The 25,222-nt window shown below is 38.9% G+C and overlaps 2 protein-coding genes across 5 annotated transcripts in view; one reads left to right on the forward strand and one right to left on the reverse strand.

Annotated features, from left to right (window-relative positions):
• LOC134347508 (T-cell receptor-associated transmembrane adapter 1-like) overlaps window positions 1-11,596 on the forward strand; it is a 37,044-nt gene extending 25,448 nt beyond the window's left edge. For 2 of the 3 annotated variants that reach the window (XM_063049842.1, XM_063049843.1), the window contains exons 4-7: window positions 2,788-2,895; window positions 5,467-5,528; window positions 6,270-6,331; window positions 8,505-11,596. In XM_063049842.1, coding sequence (XP_062905912.1) covers window positions 2,788-2,895; window positions 5,467-5,528; window positions 6,270-6,331; window positions 8,505-8,804 — 532 coding nt within the window. In that variant the 3' untranslated portion in view covers window positions 8,805-11,596. The remainder of the gene's footprint in view (window positions 1-2,787; window positions 2,896-5,466; window positions 5,529-6,269; window positions 6,332-8,504) is intronic. The other variant, XM_063049844.1, reaches the window with a different exon arrangement.
• An 8,496-nt stretch (window positions 11,597-20,092) lies between these two features.
• The window catches only part of LOC134347942 (uncharacterized), a 48,565-nt gene continuing 43,435 nt past the window's right edge, over window positions 20,093-25,222 (reverse strand). For both annotated transcript variants that reach the window (XM_063050607.1, XM_063050608.1), the window contains exon 11: window positions 20,093-22,418. In XM_063050607.1, the coding sequence (XP_062906677.1) occupies window positions 22,382-22,418 (37 nt within the window). In that variant the 3' untranslated portion in view covers window positions 20,093-22,381. The remainder of the gene's footprint in view (window positions 22,419-25,222) is intronic.

Consider the following 25,222-nt stretch of genomic DNA (forward strand, 5'->3'; position numbering starts at 1 on the left):
TATTTGCTAGCTTCCTTTCATAGTTAATCTTTTCCCTCTTAATGACCTTCTTAGTTTCCTTTTGTAAGCTTTTAAAAACTTCCCAATCCTCTGTCTTCCCACTAATTTTTGCTTCCTTGTATGCCCTCTCCTTTGCTTTAACTTTGGCTTTGACTTCTCTTGTCAACCACGGTTGCATCCTTTTTCCATTCGAAAATTTCTTTTTTGGAATATACCTGTCTTGCACCTTTCTCACTTCTCGCATAAACTCCAGCCACTGCTGCTCTGCCGTCTTTCCCACCACTGTCAACATTGGCCAGTTCCTCTCTCATGCCACTGTAATTTCCTTTACTCCACTGAAATACCGACACATCAGATTTCGGCTTCTCTTTTTCAAATTTCACAGTGAACTCGATCATGTTATGATCACTGTCTCCTAAGGGTTCCTTCACCTCAATCTCTCTAATCACCTCCGGTTCATTACACAATACCCAATCCAGTACAGCCGATCCCCTAGTGGGCTCAACAACAAGCTGTTCTAAAAAGCCATCTCGCAGACATTCTACAAATTCTCTCTCTTGAGATCCAGTGCCGACCTGATTTTCCCAATCTACTCGCATGTTAAAATCCCCCACAATTATCATAACACTGCCCTTCTGACAAGCCTTTTCTGTTTCCTGTTGTAATTTGTAGTCCACATCACTGCAGCTGTTTGGAGGCCTATAAATAACTGCCATCAGGGTCCTTTTACCCCTGCGATTTCTTAGCTCAACCCATAAAGATTCTGCACCTTCCGATCCTATGTCACCTCTTTCTAATGATTTAATATCATTTCTTACCAATAAAGCCACGCCTCCCCCTCTGCCTACCTTCCTATTCTTCTGATACACCGTGTATCCTTGGACGTTCAGCTCCCAGAGACATGCATCCTTTAGCCAGGTCTCAGTGATGGCCACAATATCATACCTGCCAATCTGTAGCTGTACGACAAGATAGATAGATATACTTTATTGATCCTGAGGGAAGTTGGGTTTCGTTACAGCTGCACCAACCAAGAATAGAGCAAAAATATAGCAATACAAAAACCACAAACAATCAAACAACAAAATGCAAACTATGCCAGATGGAAAATAAGTCCAGGACCCATCTATTGGCTCAGGGTGTCTGACCCTCCCCGAGAGGAGCTGTAAGTTCAATGGCCACAGGCAGGAACGACCTCCCGTGCCGCCCAGTGTTGTATCTCGGTGGAATATGGCCGAAGTCCAACAGTAAAAAGTTCAATATCCGGTCTACAAGCACGTTCCTCGATCGTAATATGACCCGGATTGCACCATCTGTTGTTAACCAGATCATCCACTTTATTCCTTATGCTGCATGCATTTAAGTATAACACCTTAAGACCAGCACTTGGTACTTTTTGCTTTGATTTCAGTACAACTTTATTGCACTGCAACTCATCCCAATGGCTACAAATTTGCCCCATCACCTGCCTGTCTTTCCTGACATCTTTACTGCTCACTATCTTAGATTTATTTCTGTTTTCCACTTCCTCCGCTCTATCATTCTGGTTCCCATCCCCCTGCCAAATTAGTTTAAACCCTCCCTAACAGCTCTATTAAACTTTCCTGCCAGGATATTGGTCCCCTTTGGGTTCAGGTGTAATCTGTCCATTTTGAACAGGTCATACTTCCCCCAGAAGAGATCCCAAGAATCCGAAGCCCTGCCCCCTGCACCAGTCTCTCAGCCATGCATTCATCTGTCTGATCCTACTATTCTTGCCCCGCTAGCACGTGGCACAGGTAGCAATCCCAAGATTACTACCCTGGAGGTCCTGCTTCTCAGCTTCCTTCCTAACTCCCGGAAATCTCTCTTCAGGGCCTCCTCCCTTGTCCTATCTATGTCATTGGTACCAACATGTAGCATCTGTGGAAAGAGAAGCAGCATTAACATTTTGGTTTGAAGATCTTTTGCCAAAACTGGGAAGGAGAGAATACAAGTTAGCATCAAGTTGCAGAGTAGATATATTTATGTGCACGCCTGTGCAAGCAGCCAGAACAGAGGGAATACCTCTGATTGAGTGAGGCAAGGAGTTACTCTGAGGACAAGCTATGAGACAAGGAGAGAGAACATGGTTCTCTGTTTGTCAAAGCTATAAATTTAAGTGTTGAACTTACAGCCCATGGTATATTAGCAGGACATATCACACAGCCCAACATTTTGTAACTTTTATATTCCTGGTCTGTGTTCTCACCCTCTGCCTTCATTTCCATCTTTTATAAACAAAGGTCCATGATTTTCTTTCATAACTGTCCCATTAATCTACCAGGATTGTTGAGGAGGGTGACGATGCAGAGAAGAAAATTTGAACAGTTGAATGGTAGTGGAGAAAGTACTGAGTTCATCATTCAAGATTGACTCAGGCGTAGTGATTACTAAATTCAAAAGAGCAACGCTTGCTATTGCTAGCAATTATTCAGATCAGGTGACAAATGGCTGTGTTTCAATGATGTTCAACCTCCATCCCTTGAACTTACTGGTTAAAAGATGGGCTGTTTTTCTGAGAAGAATATTAATTTGTTAAAGGAACAACTGTGTGACTGCACAGTTAAACCTATCACAATGAAATAAATTTGATCAATAGTAATGCATCTTTTCTGTCTTGATTGTTGAGGGGAATTTGAAATCTAAAAACACATAGGCAAATTGGATCTAAACTTTTCTGCCTTGTGCAGGTAGTCAATATTTAAAAATAATCAAAACCTTTTAAACTAATGTAACGTTCCGTTATGTTGGCTCATATATGTCTAGGGGAAATCCCATCCAGCACCTGCCTCAACACTCCCCACAGGGTTGGTTGCCGCCCAAATCAAGCCCAAACATCAATCATCAGCCAGCACACCCAGTAAATTTTAACAGGTACTCTTTATAGATATTACTAATTATATGACATTAATATAAATTTGAGAGAGGAAAGTAATGAAAAAAAGGCGCCAACACTTATCAAAGTCCACGTTCTTCGCACGCAACCGTTGGAGCTCAATCGATTCCCGACGACCACCCGGATCCTGTCGACTCACGGCTCGGGACCACCTGGAGTGATCGACCGGAGCCTCTTCGCACGTCCACCGTCCTCCTCGTCTCTCCTCTGACTCCTCGTCTCTCTGCCGTCCTCTGTCTCTCCTCCGACTTCCTGCCAAAACCCCATCCACCGTCCTCCCCGTCTCTCCTCCGACTCTCCGTCTCTCTTCTGACTCCCCCCCAAAACCCTGTCCGCTGTCCTCCTCCGACTCCCCCGGGGACCCCTTGGATTTCTGTGATCTCACCCCGGCTACCACCTCCTGAACCGCTGAAGACCGTCCTCGGTGGTCCGAGCCCCCTGGTTGGCCCGAAGCACTCTCCTCTGCCTGTACCTCTCTAATCAGCTGCCCGAATGATGGAGGGGGGCTCCACTTAAATGACTGCCAGATACTCCAAGCCACCCTGTCATCCTCCCGGGAACCTCTACATATCTGGCTCATCCTCAACTTTGCCACTTCGTCCGCCCTCACTACCCCTCGTTGCCGCAGCCCCGTAAGCTTCCCTTCCAGCCAGAAAAAGTATTCTGAGAGCTTTTCCCCTCTTCTCTGCCCCATCCGTTGAAACTCTGCTAAATGTTTCCAGGGATCTCCTGACAGTCCAAACACTCCAAAGCGTCCAAACATTCCGACAGGGAAGCCAAAGGGCGTGCCGCTCTCAGATCGCGGACCACACGGCCCGCCCCGCTCCTTAAGCTTTCCACCAATCGCTGTCTCTTTTCCTCATCTGAAACTGGCCACACCTCTAACAACTGGGATGTATCCTCAACCCAGGTCTCATATTCATCCTCCCCTTCCGGGGTGAGCCTGGCTCCCGAGAAAATTCTCAGCTTCGGGCAGTGCCCCTCAACCCTTCTCGCCAGGGAGGTAATGGCAGCTGCTAACTCGGAGGTCTCAGCCCTAACTGGGGGACGGGGCCTGGCCAAGCCTTCCCACTCCACACCTCCACCCCTGGCTACTAGCACCTCCCCTGGGGCCTCATCTAGCTCCTCCTCCGGCACCTCCTCACTTTCGTCCTCCGGGAGTGTGTGGAGACCCCATGGCCCTGCCTCCCCCGGACGTGGACTGTCGCTGGTAGTTCTAAAGTCATGACGTCGGCACTCGTCCAAACCAACATCCAGCTGGACTCCAGTTCTTTCCCACACCTTCTAGCTATAGGTTCTACCTGCCCGATACCTTTAATCAGACTCAACCCTCGCACCAGTACATCTGCCGGGATGCGATAATCCACCCCACTTAACACGTACGCATGATTCACCGGTACCTCCTCCCATTCACACCAACTTACAATCTTATCTCGTTCCATCTTCACACCATTTAACGCGACGACTATTACAGCTTTACCGAAAATCCAAATCCAGGACGGTAGCCCCCACTTGTAACGTTCCGTTATATTGGCTCATATATGTCTAGGGGAAATCCCACCCAGCACCTGCCTCAACACTCCCCACAGAGTCAGTCACAGCCCGAATCAATCCCAAACATCAATCATCAGCCAGCACACCCAGTAAATTTTAACAAGTACACTTTATAGATATTACTAATTCTATGACATTAATATGAATTTGATACAGAGAGGAAAGTAATGAAAAAAAAAGGCGCCAACACTTATTAAAGTCCAAGTTCTTCGCGCGCTACCGTTGGAGCTCAAATCGATCCCTGATGACCACCCAAATCCTGTCGATTCATGGCTCGGGACCACCCGAAGTGATTGACTGGAGCCTTTCCGCATGTCCGCCATCCTCCCCGTCTCTCCTCCGACTCCCCGCCAAAAACCCCGTCCACTGTCCTCCTCGTCTCTCCTACGACTCCCTGCCAAAAACCCCCATGCGTCCGCCGTCTCTCCTCCGAATCCCCACCAAAAACCCCGTCCCCAGTCATATGATACAGCATGGTATCCGAAAACAAAACAATACATGACCACCCATTGGTTAATAGCACCTGCTATCTCTAATAACCCAAGCAACTGTCTAGTTAGAGACTTTCTCAGCATTCCCCAGTATAACATAACAAGAGAAGCCATTTAAAATTTAACAAAAAGAAAGACCCCGTACACTAATATATGGTGAGAATAACAGGCAAAACTAATAACCTTGATAGCTTTCATGGAGCAGCTAACCCAGATTCTTGCCAACAAATAGATTTCAGCATTGATCACAATGCACAGGATTATTTTCAATCAATGGGTGAGCTGGAGCACAGATATTCTTCCTGTCTTAAATCCACATCATCTTAGGTACCAACTGGTCTAATGTGTGCCTAATGAATATACTGAGTAGAAGCTTAGACATACTGTCGATTTAAATCCAAACTAATCAAAATCATCGAGTAATAGGACAGTCAAGCAAGCAGTTTTTGTTTCTCTCTGGGATTTGTTGATCTAATTCTTTAATTGTTTTGCTTTGGTGTACAGTTCAATGATTCAGGAAGAGGATGACTATCCAATTTACGGCAATCTCACTCAGGATAATGCAAGTATGCTTCCCCTTCCAAGTATATTTGATCGCTCAAACATAAGTTAATTAAAGTCTGAGCATTTTCTTGAGAGATATTATTGTACATATCATGTATTCATGTTTTTTTTGCACTTTAAACAGGTTTGCACCTTGGCTAAAGTGTTCATAAAGAGTTAATCAAGTAAAATATAAAGAGGAAACTTCATGGGTGTGGCATTACAAACTTAAATTTTAGGTCAAAATGTTACTTGAAATATTCTTGGCTTCCTGTATTTACAATTTGACTGCACAATTCTTGCAATTATGCTTTTTACTTTTAATTTATGTGCTGAGGCAATTTGCTCAGGTAGTGTTACATTGATTTATATTCACCTCCTAACTGGGATTTTATTATTAATGGAGAATATTGTGGGGTCTGCAACATTGGTTCATAAATGGCATCTATATTCTTCAAGAAGAAAAGCAGTAAGGTGCAGGAACTATATGGGATGTTTAATTGGTAACAATAGTAAGTGTAAAAAAAAAATGCAGGATCTCCAGGAAAAATCTGCTCCAGTAAATTCTCCAATGGTAGAATTCTGTGCAGTTAACTCTGACTCTATTAAGTAATAGAAGCATTGCAATAGTTCACAAATTGTGAAGATTTTCAATGTTAGATATATACACAAAACTGAAAAAAACTATATAATAACATAAGTTGTTTCTGAAGAAAATAATCACCATTTGCAAAATTATATATATTTTTTGCTTTATTTACAAGTTGAAAGCGAGGACTGTTATGAAGCCATGACACCAGCGAATAGATCTGCAGATGAAATAAAGGTATTTCTGCCAAGAAGATTGATTGCTATTTATCTTAATTCACTACTCAGTTGGTATTAAAAATCATTCACTATTCAGATTCCCATTTCATTCTACATCATTTCTTTTACAAATGTGCACTATTTGCCACATTCAGAACTGTTGTATTGATTTCAGTGTTACCTAAAAACAGACATGGCTGCCATATTACATAATAGAAAGAACAAATGTATGGTTTCTTAATTTATAGCAAGGATTTGCTGCAAGGCCCCCAAAAAACCATTATAATACAAACAAAACCTCAGAACAAACCAGTCAGAAGTGGCAGTAGACCATTTTTCAAATCACTAGCTATACAGTGCCTACAAAAAGTATTCACCCACGCCCAGAAGTTTTCGTGCCAAAGGTAAAACAGATCTCTACAGTGATCTAAATTAATTATAAATTTAAAACACAAAACAATTGATTGCATAAGTATTCACCCCTTCAAGTCAGTACTTAGAGAATGCACCTTTGGCAGCAATTACAGCTTTGAGCCTGTATTTTTAGGCCTCTATCAGCTTTGCACATCAGCATCCATAGGTTCTTGCGTATGGCAAGTGACGAGGATTGAGTTTTTGGTACACGCTTTATTAATAGCACTTAAATAACAGTAATAGCAGATGCAACAATATATCAAACACCTTACTACTCAGTATATGGTATTCAATTAACTCATTAAGTTAGAAACCTAAGTTAACAATATCTATTGATAAATTATATAATGTTGTTTAGTGTGTGAGGTAGGGGAGGTGTTTATTGTTGAGCAACAATAAACATACAAATTCTTTATTGAAAAATTAGGAAAATGCTCAGTAAATCAGTCTGATCAATACTGAGGTCTAAGTACTTTTTGGACAAAAGGAATCAGAGGTGAGTCATGAAGAAGGGTCTTGGCCCGCAACATCAACAGTTTACTCTTTTCCATAGATGCTGCCTGACCTGCTGATTTCCTCCAGTGTTTTGTGCGTGTTGCTTTGGTATTTCCAGCATCTACAGACTTTCTCGTGTTTGAGATGGGTATAGAACAGGACAGTAAAGCCAATATCCTACAGATAGGCCGGCAAGCCAATGCGACTTCAATACTTGTAAGCAGGGGTTCCTATGGCATAAGCAAGGTTGGGAACCTCTGCTTATAAGACTAGTTCAGTTTGGCTATTCACACCAAATTTGTCCAGACTCAGCCATCAACAAAGTGATGAAAAGTGTCATTGACAATACCAGCATATAGCACTTACTTATCAATGATGCTGAGTTTTGGCTTTGCTAGGACACTCAGCTCCAGATGTAATCATATTCTTGGTCCAAATGTGGATCAAAGAGCTGAAGTTTTGGACGAGGATACTTTATATAAAAAATAGCTCTGGTTGATGGAGGTCAACTTCTGAGTCCCAGGCTATAGTGGGAATTTCTTGACGATATCCATTATAAAGTCAAAAGGAAAACAAAGCTATTTACTGTACATTGACATCACATCTAGAAAAGCTCGAACAATGTTCAAACACAGGCTGATCTTGTTCCTATGAAAGCAAAATCATTGTATGTACTTAAGCAGTGCTAGTCAGGAAGGGAAAAATAATCAGGAATGACTCCACATTCCAACAGAAGTGAGTGACCTGAACAAAGTAAACTTATAACATTTCAAATTTATCAAGTATTGAGACAAGTGAAATGAACCATTGGCTATATACAGTATCTATAATATCGTAACTTGGATGGACAGCAGTTGAAACAGAGAAATGAATGCATTTTAAGAGAAGAAACCAAAGTCATTGAGCAAAACATATCAGATATGATATTGTGACAATTAGTGAACACGAAAAAAAAGCATACAGACTAAATTGGCAATGATCTTTAAGCCTTTATTCCTCAAAATAAATGTATTCATATATTTTTAAAACTAGTCAGCCTTATAATCATTTAATCTTCAAGTTTTGATTCTGCTATATTTTCGCTAGATTTTTCCAGTGTATCGTCACTTATATATTTGAATTAACTCTTCAATGTATATCTAGAATAGCTACAAAAAAGAAACTTCAGAACTACTTATCCACTGACCTTAAGAAAGCAGTGAAAGCTTATCCATTGGAAGTGTGCTATCTCAATTCTCTAAAATAGGTTTCGAATTTTAAATAATCTCCATGTTTGTTGACAGGTGGTGATTGAACATCAGATGTGTTATGCATCTCTAGATCTCTCAGATGAACAGAAAAAACGGCGCCGAAAAATGGAACAACAAAAGACGAACAATGAAAAACCAGATATAGATGGAAATTTACGTACTCTGACCTCACAGCCAAGCTTATATCTGAACAGTGACCAGATTAATTTTAACGAAGGCAGGAAAGAAGAAGATATTCACAATGACTCCATCTTTTATGGCAAGATAAATACATCTCATAGTAAATTATCTATAAATACAGCAAGAGCATTTGATAGTGCAAGTGACTTTTAAATTATGCTGATATCATTATTGGTTAAACATTATTCAGGAAAATGTACAAATTGGCATGCTTATTGTACAAAGTCTTTGCTTTGAAAGTTGTCTTTGCCTTCAGTAGAAATATGGGTAAACAACTAGTTTCTGTTGGAATTCTCATCATATATTCAGCTTATTCATACTGGGACCTCCATTTTGTATTGTGCACAGTGGGATCCTCACTGAAGTATAAAGACATATTAATAAGTGAAAAAAGTGCTGGAAACGCAAAATAAAAACAGAAAATGTTAGAATTACTCAGCTGTTCAGAGAGCAGAGAAGAAAAACAGGAATTTCAGCTTCTCAGTTCGTATAAATAATGCATTTCTCCATAACTTACCAAATTCATAAATGCAATTTTCTGTTCAAATAGATTAATAACCGGTTAGAACTTAAGTTAATTCCTGCAGTTTTTCTCACCTATACGACAGAGCTTCCTCTCTGCCAAAGCCCATTTAAATGGCGAATTCCAACTAGGATAAATGAGGCATGCAGTTAATTGTTTGAATGTTGAATATCAAAATGGTTCTACAGTTTTAGTTTTCTATTAAGAGATATTTTTATATTACATTGCCAAATATGTTGAATACATGTTTAATTTAAGTTATAAATTGATCATTTACAATACTTCATTACTCCTTACATTTAAAATCACCTCTTCTGCTACATGCCAAAACACATCCTTACAATACTGCTGGTATAGGTTACAGAAACTGTGGGGCACACTGATAAATATCAATTTAAATTTGCATTTAAGCTTAAGACTAGGTTGACAGGTGGAGATACACGTAAGATCCAGATACATATTCTTGGTAGAAACAAAATGCCCAATTTTGTTCTTATCTGTAGTCAATCCAAGTTAAGCATTTAAAAGGGAAGCATCAAAAGCAGCAATATTTTAATCATCCTCCTTCAAAATGTTTCAAGATTCAAGTACATTTATTACCAGAGAATGTATAAATTATACAACCTTGAGATTTGCTTGCTCACAGGTAACCACAAAGAAACCAAAAGGACCCAATTAAAGAAAAAAAATTAAAATAACAATTAAGGACCGACACTTGACGTGCAAGAGCAAGACAAAATAATCATGCAGACAATTGAAGCAAACAACAATATTCCAAACTAAAAAGGAGTCCTCAAATCCGAACCCTGGAGTGGCCTCGCCTATCAGTTCATATTAGCAGGCAAAGAGCACAGCAACCAGGGTAGTCTTCATAGCCTCAGTGCTAAAGTGCCATCGGCTTTAGAAAGGACACAGCACCTTCTTCCCCTCCCATCCTGTAAGTTCCCTGGCGTTCATATGAAAATGCTGATAATGGGCTAGTATTGTTTAAAATTAGCCAAAATATAACAAGAAATCTAAAGAAAATATTTGAACCTAATTTTTGAAGAAAAAACCTCAACCGTTGCTTCGCTGCTGAAGTAACAAACGGTTCAGCAGGCTATTAACACAACCTGGAGACAATGAATGATGTCAATTATTGTGCATTTATATATTTTTTGTATTTAATTTAACAAAAATCACTTTATCATTTAATAATTATGTGCAGAAACTGATTCTGAAGATTGTTACCTGTAATCTGTGGCATGATTGACAAAGTGCAAAATCAATCTACTCTTTGCAGATTTGCTTACACAATGGTAATACAAATAACTACATTCTTGTATATATTGTTGTTATGGTTAAGTTTTTGACATGGCAATATTTAATATTAATTTAAATATCATTAGATCTTGACATTGTTTGCTGGGCTACAAATTATTTGAAATATTGTGAAATTTTCAATGATCTACTAGAAATTATCTGTATGATAAATCATTACAAAATAGATAAAAATTCCGAAAGAAATTTCCATTGTAAAATTTGACGTGTTTTAAATTAGACCATAAGACGTAGAGCAGAATTAGGCCACTCGGCCCATCGAGTCTGCTCTGTCATTCCATCATGGCTGATTTATTAACCCTCTCAACTCCATTTCCCTGCCTTCTCCCCATAACTTTTGACACCCTTGCTAATCAAGAACTATCAACCACCATTTCGAATATACTCAACGAGTTGGCCTCCACAGCCATATTTGGCAATAAGTTCTACAAATTCATCACCTTCTGGTCCCAAACCAATTCCAACCCCGCCCCCCCACTATTGAAACATCTTCTCAACGTCCACTCAATCTAGACTTTTCAACATTAAATGAGTTAATCATTAAACCTTTCATTCCTGCGATTATTCTCATGAACCTCCTCTGAATCCTCTTCAATGACAGCATGTGCTTTTTTCTTTAAGATGATGGGCCCGATTCTGCTCACAGATCATTGAGGGATTAATGGTGAAAAGGGTGAGCAGTTTCAAGTACCTGGGTGTCAACATCTCAGAGAATCTTTGCAGGGCCCACCATATTGGTGCAATCACAATGAAGGCATACCAGTAGCTGCATTTCATTAGCAGCTTAAGGTGATAGGGATGTCATCAAAGACACTAGCAAATTTCGATAGATGCACGGTGGAAGGCATTCTGACTGACTGCATCATGGCCTTACATGGAAGCTCCAATGTGCAGGACTGAAAGTTGCTGCAGGCTCAGCCAGCTCCATGGACAACGCCTCTCTACCACTTCCTCAAAAGCGCAGTGAATGCCTTGCGTCGTAAGACTCCCATCCGGAATATGCCCTCTTACTATTCCTCTCTTCAAGTTCGAATACATTTATTATCAAAGAATGTATAAATTATATAACGTTGAGATCTGCTTGCTCACAGGTAGCCATAAAGCCAGAAACCCGAAAGAAACCAATTAAAGAAAAACTATTATATTATACTAACATTTATTTACTTTTGCACTATTTATTTCCAACTTATAATATTTTTGTGTCTTACACTACAGCCATACCACAACAAACTTTATCGTGTTAGGGATAATAAACATTCTGATTATAATCTCTTAACCTGGAAAATATTTTCCAGTTCTGGTTTTTTGAATATACCAAATTTAATAATAACAGTTTTGTTTTAATAAATATCAGCTTTTAATCTGATAGACAATAGAACCTAACCTTCTGAAAGAATTAAATACGTTATGGGTGAAGAAAGGAGTTACACTGCTGATTAGGGAAAATATCACAGCAGCAGTTAATAGGCTATTCCAGAGGGAGCATCAAGAGAGGACATAAGAGTGATCACTTAAAACGGATTATTCAGGTTGAGTGCTGCTTAGCCAATATGTTTAGAGCTGAAAGTGGCTTGGGTTTTAGAATACAAGATAAACTTGGGATGACCATCATTTCCAATTCTCAATTTATGTGCTACCAATAAGTAGTCTTTTGTCTTACACTTGTTCATCACACATACAGTGCCTATAAAAAGATTTCACCTCCTTTGGAAGTTTTCATGTTTTGTTGTTTTACAACATTGAATCACAGTAGATTTAATTTGGCTTTTATGACATTGATCAACAGAAAAGACTTGTGTCAAAGTGAAAACAAATTTCTATAAATTGGTCTAAATTACTATTATTACTCACTGTACACCCATGATTGTGTAGCCAAGTTTCCATCAAACTCAATATATAAGTTTGCTGATGACACAACAATTGTAGGCCGTATCTTGGGTAATGATGAGTTTGAGTACAGAGAGGAAATTAAGAACCTGGTGGCATGGTGCGAAGACAATAATCTATCCTTTAACGTCAGCAAGACGAAGGAATTGGGTGCTGACTTCAGAAGGAGTAGCAGACCGCATGACCCAATTTACATCGGTGGTGCGCAAGTGGAACAGGTCAAAAGCTTTAAGTTCCTCGGGGTCAATATCACAAATGACCTGACTTGGTCCAACCAAGCAGAGTTCGCTGACAAGAAGGCCCACCAACACCTTTACTTCCTGAGAAAACTAAAGGAATTTGGCCTGTCCCCTAAAACCCTCACTAATTTTTATAGATGCACCATAGAAAGCATTCTTCTAGGGTGCATCACAACCTGGTATGGAAGTTGTCCTGTCCAAAACTGAAAGAAGCTGCAGAAGATCGTGAACAAGGCGCAGCACATCACACAAACCAATCTTCCATCCTTGGACTCACTTTACACCACACGCTGTCGGAGCAGTGCTGCCAGGATAATCAAGGACATGACCCACCCAGCCAACACACTTTTCGTCCCTCTTCCCTCCGGGAGAAGGCTCAGGAGCTTGAAGACTCATGTGGCCAGATTTGGGAACAGCTTCTTTCCAACTGTGATAAGACTGCTGAACAGATCCTGACCCGGATCTGGGCCGTACCCTCCAGATACCCAGACCTGCCTCTCGGTTTTTTTGCACTACCTTACTTTCCATTTTTCTATTTTCTATTTATGATTTATAATTTAAATTTTTAATACTTAATAATTTTTTACTTTTTTTAATATTTAATATTTGTAATCCAGGGAGTGGAAAGCGCAGGATCAAATATCGCTGTGATGATTATACATTCTAGTATCAATTGTTTGGCGACAATAAAGTATAAACACAAAATAATTGATCGCATACCTACTCACCCCCTTCAAGTCAGTATTTAGTAGACGCATCTTTGACAGCAATTACAGCCTTGCACATCAGAACACAGCAATTTCCCTCCATTCTTCTTTACAAAACTGCTTATGATCCCCATGCGGTCTGACAGAGTATGAGTGAACAGCCCTATTCAAGTCCAGCTGCAAATTCTCAATGGGATTGAGGTCTGGACTCTGACTTGGCCACTCCAGGACATTAACTTTCTTGTTTTTAAGCCATTCCTGGTTAGCTTTGGCTTTATGCCTGGCGTCATTGTTTTGCTGGAGAACAAATCTTCTCCCAAGTTGCAGTTCTCTTGCAGACAGAATCAGGTTCCCCCCCCCCCCCCCCAGGATTTCCCCGTGTTTTGCTGTGAAGCACACCAACATGATGCAGCCACCACCATGCTTCACAGTAAGGATGGTGTTTCTGATGATGTGTAGTGTTTGGGTTACGCCAAACATAGCATTTAGTCTGATAGCCAAAAAGCTCAATTTTGGTTTCATCAGAACATAGAACCTTCTTCCAGCTGACTTCAGAGTCTCCCACGTGCCTTCTGGCACACTCTAGCTGAGATTTCATGTGAGCTTTTTTAATAATAGCTTTCTCTTTACCACACTCCATAAAGCTGCAACCGGGTAAGTCGTCGTATGTGCAGTCTCTCCCATCTCAGCCACTGAAACTCATAACTCCTCCCAACTGTCATAGGTCTCTTGGTGGCCTCTCTCTCTGATCCCTCTCTTGGACAGTCACTCGGTTTTTTAAGGACGGCCTGCTCTAGGCAGATTTACAGCTGTGTTATATTCTTTCCATTTCTTGATGATTGACAACTGTACTCCAAGGGATATTCAGAGACTTGGAAACTTTCTTGTATCCATCTCCTGATGTGCTTTTCAATAACCTTTTTGTGGAGTTGCTTGGAGTGTTCTTTTGTCTTGATGGAGTAGTTTTTTGCCAGGATACTGACTCACCAGCAGTTGGACCTTCCAGATACAGGTGTATTTTTACTACAATCAATTGAAACCTCTTTTTCTCTTATTAGGGTGAGAGATCACCTGTGGTATGTCAAATTACCAGGTGAACAAGTAGTCTTTGTCTTTATTGATGCTTTGCTGCATGCTTGAGTGCTCAGTTGGGGCGGGGGGGGGGTCTGCCAAAGCATTTTTGCTGGTGGGGGAGGGCGGGGTTGTCACTCTGCTGCTGCTTATGAATGGGTGGGGGGAGCTGGGGGGGACTTCGGGGTTCTAACATTTAACCGTTTACTCTGTTTTCGTGAATGTTTGCAAAGAAAAAGTATTTCGGGATGTATATTGTATACATTTCTGACACCAAATGTACCTTTGAAACACCTTGACTGCACACAGGTGATCTCTATTTAACTACTTACGTGACTTCCAAAACAAATTGGGTGCAGCAGTGGTGATTTGGTTTATCATGTTGAAGGGTGTGAATACTTAAAAAAATAATTGATTGCATATTTGTAATTAATTTAGATCACTTTGTAGATCTGTTTGCACTTTGACATGAAAGTCTTTTTCTGCTGATCAGTGTCAAAAAAGCCAAATTAAATCCACTGTGATTCAATGTTGTAAAACAATAAACATGAAAACCTCCCAGGGAGGTGAATACTTTTTCTAGGCACTGTATATACTTAATAAAAAATATTACATAGCATTAATATAATGAAAATGTAATGTGCACAGGATAACAAAAGTACAGCAGCACTGGAAAAATACCGTATCAGCTGTTAAACAACAACAATGGAAGCTTTCAGTCTCCACCTACAATGCTGTGTTTTGATTAAAAGGTTACAGAACACTATTTGTATTTTAGTTTTTAAAATTATGTTTATGCAAGGTATAAAAACAACCAGCATTGTAGGCTTGTTCATCAGCGATGATTTTGGCAAATTCATCAATGAAGTTCTTTGCTGCTCCATGATCAGTAGATGCTTTAAAAATGTAATGCGGCGCTTTTTCTTAAATTTCTGCATCTAGTCTGCCAACAATTACCTTCAATTGTCAGTTCATCGTGATATATCTTGCTTGATTCACGAATAGTATCTGGTAAGTGGCATATATTCACTCTGATGCTGCTGAATCCATTCTTACAATACACAAATGCGATCTTCATTTTAATTATGCACTTTTTCTATTTACTTATTATATCTAATTAACTTCTGTTCATTACAAATGTGAGGTTACCTCTCAGAACTGTATGTGGTGTGCAGACGTGTTCATTATCCAGGAACATTCCCAGTGAATTCCAGAGTTTTCTATTTGTGATGTCATGTTAGTGCTCCAAAAAAATTTTAGATATCAGAAGTTTTTGAATTTTGCTGGATTTTCCAATAAGGGGTACTCAACTAGTACTATATATCACTCCCTAAAAGGAGAAGCTAATATGGAGCAAAATCACAGAAAGGTGTATGAATAATTAGGTAATAATAGGCAATTTAACTTCCCTCTTTCAATATTTTTATTAATGTTATATAAATTGTATAAATGCAAATACAAAATTCATAAGGATACAAGTAATACAAATTACATTACATTTAAATCACAGTAATATGATCACAGTATCCCATATTCCAAATCAATCATGTAGAAAAAAAGATTGAATTATGAAATAAAATAATTGTATTCTATTTAAAAATATCTACCCCCACTACCAAAATGAGCTGGTTGGTAAAAAGAAAAAAAGAAAAACCTTACCATATAATATTATAATAATAATGGCTCAGATCCATACTTTAATAACAGTTCAAAGATTATGAAAATAACTCAGAAAGGGTCCCCATAATATTAGAAAATCAGGTTTAGAATCAGAAATTGAACAACGAATCTTCTCTAGATCAAGGCAAAACATAACATCAGATAGCCATTGAACATAAGTGGGCGGGGCAGTCTCCTTCCACTTGAGCAAGATCGGCCTCCTGGCCATAAGAGACATAAAGGCCAATACCCGCAAATTAGATGGCTTCAGTTTTGTAGCACTGTCCTCAGCAATACCAAACAAGGCAGTCAAAGGATTGGGCTTAAAACTAACATTGAAAAGTACAGAAAAAGTTTGAAACACATCTTTCCAAAATTTTTCAAGGCTCGGACATGTCCAAAACATATGAATTAGTGTGGCCACTCCATTAGTACATCTATCATAGTAAGGGGAAATATCTGCGTAGAAACAAGACAGCTTGTCTCTAGACATATGAACTTTATGTACCAGTTTGAACTGTAATAAAGAATAATGAGCACATAATGAAGAATTAATCAATTTTAAAATAATCTTCCAGCTCTCTTCAGATATGAAAATCTATAAATCCTTTTTCCAGTCTCCTTTAATTTTATCTAAAGAGGCCTTTTCCATTCCCAACAGTGGACCGCAAGTGTAAGATATTGAACCCGTTGTCAAAGGGTTTCAGATTAAAAATTGTATCTATTATATTCTTATCTGGACTTGTAGGAAATGTATGTAATTGAGATCTTTAAAAATCTCTTACCTGTAAGTATCGAAAAAAAGTGGGTATTGGAAAGGTTAAATTTCATTGAAAGTTGCACAAAAGGAGAGAGATTCCCTCCATCAAACAAATCCTGAAATCGTTTAATACCCAATCTATCCCATTCTTTAAAAGATAAGTCAATTAAAGATGGTTTAAAAAAACAATTAGAAAAGATGGGACTCAAGAGGGAGAATCTCAATGAACCAAAATGTTCTCCAAACTGTAAACAAATCCTCAAAGTATGTTTGACCACCGCATTGTCAGTTTATTTAAAGATGAAGGAAGTGAGGATCCAAGTAAAGAAATAATGTAAAATTTCATAACAGAGTTGATTTCCAAAGAAGCACATATAGGGCAGTTCTCATGGTTAATGTAACATATCCAGAACGTAATATTTTGTATATTAACTGCCCAATAATATAACATAAAATTGGGTAAGGCAAAGCCTCCATTCTGTTTGGTTTTTTGAAGGTGAGCTTTATCTATACAAGGTTTTTCATTCTTCCATATATAGGAAGAAAGAATTGAATCTAAAGAGTCAAAAAAAGATATAAACATTTAGATACGATATTCACTTTAATAGAATTAATTCAGCCAATCAGTGATAAAAAGAGAGGTGACCAATTAGAAAGTGTTTTTAAACATAATTCATTAAGTTTAAAAAAAATTTCCTTAAATCTTTATAATTCTTAGTAATTGTTACTCCTAAATACGTAAATTGTTTTCTTGAAATTTAAAAAGGAAGGTTAATATCAGTTGATATTAAATTGTTTAAAGGAAACAGTTCACTTATGTAAATTTAACTTGTATCCTGAGAACTGACTAAAATTGGTCAGTAAATGGAATACAAATGGTAAAGAAATTGTAACATCAGATATAAAAAGCAGTAAGTCATCAGCATAGAGCAACACTTTATGGATAACACCTCTCCTTAAGATACAAGTAATCTCTTCAGACTCTCGAAAAGCAATTGCTAAGGGTTCTAATACCAAGTCAAAAACCAGAGTGCTCAAAGGACAACCTTGTCTAGTTCCACGTTGGTGTTTAAAGGGTTTAGAATTCTGAAGATTAGTAAGAACCTGAACGGAGGGAGATAAATAAAGTAATTTAATCCAATGAATAAAGTTAGGTCCAAAATTAAATTTTTCTCAGTATGTAAATAGATAATTCCATTCAACTTTGTCAAAGGCCTTCTCCGCATCCAAAGATATCACACATTCCAATATTTCCTTAGATGGAGAATGCCTAACATTTACAAACACCGTATATTAAAATGGGAATATCGATTTTTAATAAATCCTGTCTGATCATCCGAAACTATAGATAAAATATTTTCAAGTCTGCGAGCCAACACTTTTAGATAAAATTTTAGTATCATAATTGAGTAAAGAGATAGGTCTATACGAAGAACATTCAGTAAGATTCTTATTCTTTTTGAGAATGAGCGAAATGGAAGCTTCGTAAAAAGACTGCAGTAATCTTCCTACCTTAAAGGAATCTGTAAGGGTAGAACATAAGTGTGGTATAAGCAAGGAGGAAAAAGCCTTATAAAACTCTCCAGATAATCCATTGGGTCCTGGGGATTTCCCGGAATGCAATTCTCAAATAGCCTGAGCAATTTCCTCCCGGGAAACGTGTTGATCCAATTGCCTACAATCATCTATCGAAAGATTAGGAATATTTAATTGATCTAAAAAATTATTCATTGCAATATGATCATTGACAGAGTCAGAACTATACAATTTAGAATAAAATTCCCTAAAAGTGTCATTAATTTCAAAGTGGTCAGTTGTCATGTCCCCATTAATTTTACGTATTTCTTTAATTTGCCGCTTGGCTATAAATGGCTTCAATTGATTAGCCAGTAGCCTACCAGTTTTATCTCCGTGAATATAAAATTGACTTCTATCTTTTAAAAGCTGGCTTTCAAATGGATACGTTAAAAGATCATATTTAGTTTTGGTTTCAATACGTCTCTTGTATGTTTCAGGATCAGGTACCGAAACATATTTATGGTCTTGTTGTTTTAACTGATTAGCTAGTTCGTTTCTCTCTTTGTTAACTTTTTTTAATGATGTTTGCAGTATAAGAAATAAATTGACCCCAGATATATGCTTTAAAAGTATCCCGTATGATAAGACTAGACGTTTCTTCCAACGTATTTTTTTTAAAAAAAGAGTAATTTGATTCTCCATAAATTTTAAAAAGTCCTCATCGGATAACAGAGTTAAATTAAATTGCCAGAATCTACTCATAGGGATAGGACCAGGGAGATTTAAAGATAGAAGTACAGAAGAGTGGTCAGATATAGCAGTCTCTTTATATTCGATCGATCGAATCAATGGAATCATTTGACTGTCAATAAAAAAAAATCAATCCTGGTATAAGAATGATGGACATGAGAGAAAAAAGAATACTCCCTGTCCGTCGGATGAAGAAAACGCCAAGCATCAACTATACCACATTTAGTTAGAAAGGACTGGATAAACAAAGCTGATTTATTAAGTGTGACTGGTTTGACAGATGAGTGATCTAATACTGGATCTAACCAGCAGTTAAAATCTCCTCCCATCACAAGGGAGTAAGTACACAAATCTGGAAAAAACGAAAATAAGATGTTCAAAAAATCCTGGATCGTCTATGTTGGGGGCATATACATTAGCAAAAACAATCAATTTACTGCCTAAACTCCCTGATATGATAACAAATCCACCATTAGGATCCAAAACAACTTTATGCTGAACAAAGGAAACTATTATCTACAAAAATCGAAACTCCATGTGATTTTGCATTAAACGAAGAATGGAATTGCATATCCTTCCACCGAGTAAAAAAACGTAAGCTATCACAGCTGTGTATGTGCGTTTCTTGTAAGAAAATAATGGGTGCTTTTAATTTTTTAATATAAGCAAACACTTTGTTCCGTTTAATGGGGTGATTCAACCCTTTCATATTCAAACTAAATAAGTTAATATTTCAAACCATTTTAAATACAAATCATCATGTAATTAAAAGATCTGGCCATTAGTTATTAAAACTAGAAAGCAAACCGTAAGGTAAGGTAGTCAAACAGGCAATCATATAATCAACCCAACACAGCTCCCCAGAGAGAAATAGGTCCCAGCCCCTCCCCCACCCAAAGCCAGAAAGCTGACCAATAGACAGTCAGCGAGCTAACAACTAAGTTCCCTCCCCAAAAAATCCTGTTGACAGAAACTCTGGTCCTACAAGGTCAAATATGTCCCTACCAAGACACAACATAAAAAGAAAAATAACTCAGTATTTGAAAATATAAAAGGATCAGTTTAAACAAATTCAAAGAAAGCTATATTAAAATAAAACCTCAAAAAGGGATATAATAAAAAATTATCCAAAAATACAAAAGACAAAATATGAACAGCCAAAATGTAAGCTTATTGAAACCTTATTTCAAATTCATATCAACAGAGGAAAGAAATTGATCAACTAAGAAATATAACAGTTTTAGACTTCATCCTTCAGAAACTTTTGCGTCTTCAACCGACTTTGTTCTTTTTCGCAATCCATTCTTCAAAACAATACTCAGATGGACGGGAAACCAAAGGGATGGTTTAAATCCTTTATTATAAAGTTCCGACATAACTTCTTTATATTTCATACGATCAGCCATAACTTCAGGCAAATAATCTTCCACAAATCTGACCTTGTAATCATGGAAATCCATCATTCCTTGTCGACGGGTATGGCGAATTAAAAGGTCCTTAATACGAAATTCATGAAAACTTAGAATGACCGACCTGGGTCTTGCTGCCGACGACAATGGCTTTGAAGTCAGCGAGCGATATGCTCGATCAAGCCTCGGCTCAGAAGTGAATAGAACAGGGAATAGCTATTTCAGAATGTTTGCAAAGAACTTCGTAGGGTTAGTGCCTTCAATTGATTCTTCAAGACCCAGAATTCACAAGTTATTTCTATTTTCATCATTTTTTTCATTGGATAAAGATAACTCTTTGCAGAGTTTAAATGTATCTTCAAGTGTTACCAGCTTTGCAGTATTTTCCTGAATTCGGTTCTCATGCTCAGTTAAAGTTTGTTGGACTGTATCCAATTTGCCATTAAGTCGTTGAAACTCCTTGGAAAATTCTGATTTTTGCCGTTTAAGGAAGTCACTGATTGAATCCAAAGTGACTGGGGATTCGTCTTCTGTTTCTCTTTCTTTTGCAGAAGCTTTTGTTCTTTTCCCAGCCATAGTAGAGCAGTATTAAGTATTATAAGGTTTCAAAAAAAAAAAAAAAAACTGGTAGGAGACAATAAAGTAAATAGGGTAGGAGCAAACTAAAATGATGTTACTCCATCACCTGCCAACAGGGCTCTGAACTTCCCTAATATTGATTGGGGCTTCCTGCAGATGGAGCAGAATCCAAGCACTCGCACTATGGTTTCTGAAACAATATATAGATTGCCCATCTAGAGAAGTGTCTACATTCAGTCCAGGCCGATAGGATTAGGGAATTCTGATTGACAAGGGATATGAAGGATTAGATCATTGGGGGGGGGAGGGGTGGGGTGGGGTGGGGGCAAATTTTAGGTAGAAATATCAAACATTGAAGAACAAGCATTGAAAGTGAGAGGGTAAAGTTTAAAGGACACGCGAGGCATTTTTTTTTGTTTAAGTGATACTGGTATAAGCAGATATGAGTAGCATTTAAGAGGCTTTCTGCACAAGAATATACAGAGAATGGTGCAATATGGTTCACATACAGGTAGAAGAGGTCAGTTTAATTTGGCATCATGTTCGGAAAAGACAATGCATGCTGAAGGGCTTTTTCTTGTGCTGTACCGTTCTATGCTAGGTTCTGTGTATTTTGTTGTTTAAGTACTACTCATATTCTGAAACAGGATAAATATCTCTGAATGAATCTTCTGAATTTTGCTCAGAATCATCTTGGGCCTGGATGCCAGAACTGTTATCCACAAGTTTAATATTTGGGCAAAGAGAAGACTTTTGCAAAATCATTAAACACGTGATATTTTAATAATTCAGTAGAAAGGTAGCTTATGTACTAACAAACAGTTAAGCATAAAATTCATGTTTTCAATATAAAACTTAACAAATGGGGAGATATTTTAGCTGCAATATTATTTACTAATATCGCGAAATATAGATGGAATGCAATATTAACTTAGTATGACTATATTTTAAAGAGAAAATATGTTGATAATCATTTTAGACTCTAAATATGCTGTCCAGATTTTACAATATTGTTTACATTTTGTCAGTACTAAGTCAAAGGTTTAAAATGTATCACCAAGCAGCATTTATATTCACTAACTGGTACAGACAAACAATTACTGTTTGGCTGGTTATCTGCCCTCCCCAGTATAAATGAGATTGTACCACCCTTCCAGAGAAGGAGAGAATGAAACAGTTTCTTCTAAATTCACTTAAAATAGTGGAAAACATTATCGGATAACACAGGCAGACACATTTAACAATAAGCTTAGGTTAACACTGGAGAGGTTTCACAATATGAAGTTACAGTAGTTCATAATGGTGTGTTCATTTTGTTATACTGTAGTCCAGTTTTCGACATACTCTGTTAAAAAGACAAAATAAAAGGGAATTATTTGCAAAACAATATCTGACAAGCATTCGAGCTATTTTGTTAGGAGAATCCAATCATCCACTCATCCACTCAAGTTTCTTTTTTTTCTTAAAAAGCCCCACAGTTCCACTTTCTTGTTATAGACAATAACCTGTTTAAAGAGAGCAGTTTGTGGAAGTCAGCCATTTTTCTCAGCGGTTGATCGGGACAGGACTGCGCAAGCGCGTGTAAGCTGGTCCGTGAGGCAGCGGGAGTATTTAAAAGAGAGCAGTTTGACGGAGCGGGCGACGGAGTAGAGGGAGACAGAGTAGGAAGGCTTTGTCTCGAGAGGCTTCGGCGAGCAGAGGCTGAGGACGAGCTTCACTCCAAGTGAGGTAAGGCCAGATAAGTTCCTTTAAAAGGAGAACAGTCTGCAAGGAATTTGAAGCAAGGAAAGCGGCGAGGCTGTAGCGTATAGGGTGGGTCATGACAGCTCAGATCGGCCCCATAGTTTGTTCCTCTTGCAGCACGTGGGAAATCAGGGATACTTCCAGTGTCCCTGATGACTATGTGTGCAGGAAATGTGTCCGGCTGCAGCTTCTGGCAGACCGCTTTGAGCTGTGATTGGATTCATACTGGAGCATCCGCGATGCTGAGAAAGTCGTGAATAGCACGTTCAGTGAGTTGGCCACACCGCAGGTAAAGGCTACACAGGCAGAAAGGGAATGGGTGGCCACTAAACAGCATGGCAGTAGGCAGGTAGTGCAGTAGTCCCCTGAGGTCATCTCCCTCCTAAACAGATATACTGTTTTGGATATTGTTGGGGGAGATGTCTCATCAGGGGAAGACAGCAGCAGCCGAGTTCATGGCACCATGGGTGGCTCTGCAGCAAAGGAGGGAAGGAAACGGAGTGGGAGAGCTATAGTGATAGGGGATTCAATTGTAAGGGGAATAGATAGGCGTTACTGCGGCCGCAAACGAGACTCCAGGAGGGAATGTTGCCTCCCTGGTGCAAGAGTCAAGGATGTCTCTGGGCGGCTGCAGGACATTCTGGAGTGGGAGGGTGAACAGCTAGTGGTCATGGTGCACATAGGTACCAACGATACAGGTAAAAAACGGGATGAGGTCCTACAAGGTGAATTTAGGGAGTAAGGAGATAAACCAAAAAGTAGGACCACAAAGGTAATAACCTCTGGATTACTACCAGTGCCACATGCTAGTCAGAGTAGAAATAGGAGGATATTTCAGATGAATACATGGCTTGAAAAATGGTGCAAGGGGGAGGGATTCAAATTTCTGGGGCATTGGAACCAGTTCTGGAGGAGGTGGGACCGGTACAAACAGGACAGTCTGCACCTGGGCTGGACTGGAACCAATGGGGGAGCGTTTGCTACTGTTGTTCAGGAGGATTTAAACTAATGTGGCAGGGGGATGGGAACAAGTGCAGAGAGGCAGAGGGGTGTAAAATGAGGGTAGAAGCAAAAAGTAGTAAGGTGAAAAGTAAAAGTGGCAGGTCAGCAAATCTAGGGCAAAAATTAAAAAGGGACACTTTTCAACATAATTGTATAAGGGCTAAGAGTGTTGTAAAAGCAAGCCTGAAGGCTTTGTGTGTCAATGCAAGGAGCATTCGTAACAAGGTGGATGAATTGAATGTGCAGATAGTTATTAATGAATATGATATAGTTGGGATCACAGAGACATGGCTCCAGGGTGACCAAGGATGGGAGCTCAACATTCAGGGGGAATAGACATAAAAGAAAAGGAGGTGGGGTGGCAATACTGGTTAGAGAGGAGATTAACGCAATAGAAAGGAAGGACATTAGCCGGGAGGATGTGAAATCGATATGGATAGAGCTGCATAACACTAAGGGGCAGAAAACGCTGTTGGGAGTTGTGTACAGGCCACCTAACAGTAGTAGTGAGGTTGGGGATAGCATTAAGCAGGAAATTAGAAATGTGTGCAATAAAGGAACAGCAGTTATAATGGGCGACTTCAACCTACATATAGATTGGGTGAACCAAATTGGTAGGGGTGCTGAGGAAGAGGATTTCTTGGAATGTATGTGGGATAGTTTTCTGAACCAACATGTCAAGGAACCAACTAGAGAGCAAGCCATTCTAGACTGGGTATTGAGCAATGAGGAAGGGTTAATTAGCAATCTTGTCGTGAGAGGCCGCTTGGGTAAGAGTGACCATAATATGGTGGAATTCTTCATTAAGATGGAGAGTGACATAGATAATTCAGAAACAAAGGTTCTGAACTTAAAGAAGGGTAACTTTGAAGGTATGAGACATGAATTAGCTAAGATAGACTGGCAAATGATACTTAAAGGGTTGATGGTGGATATGCAATGGCAAGCATTTAAAGATCGCATGGATGAACTACAACAATTGTTCATCGCAGTGTGGCAAAAGAATAAATCAAGGAAGGTAGTGCACCCATGGCTGACAAGGGAAATTAGGGATAGTATCAATTCCAAAAAAGAAACATACAAATTATCCAGAAAAAGCGGCACACCTGAGGACTGGGAGAAATTCAGAGTCCAGCAGAGGAGGACAAAGGGCTTAGTTAGGTAAGGGAGAAAGATTATGAGAGAAAACTGACAGGGAACATAAAAACTAACTGTAAAAGCTTTTATAGATATGTGAAAAGAAAAAGATTGGTTAAGACAAATGTAGGTCCCTTACAGTCAGAAACAGGTGAATTGATCATGGGGAACAAGGACATGGCAGACCAATTGAATAACTACTTTGGTTCTATCTTCACTAAGGAGGACATAAATAATCTTCCGGAAATAGTAGGGGACAGAGGGTCC

The sequence above is a fragment of the Mobula hypostoma genome, chromosome 6, assembly GCF_963921235.1.
Source record: "Mobula hypostoma chromosome 6, sMobHyp1.1, whole genome shotgun sequence".
In the NCBI taxonomy this organism is placed as follows: Eukaryota; Metazoa; Chordata; class Chondrichthyes; order Myliobatiformes; family Myliobatidae; genus Mobula; species Mobula hypostoma.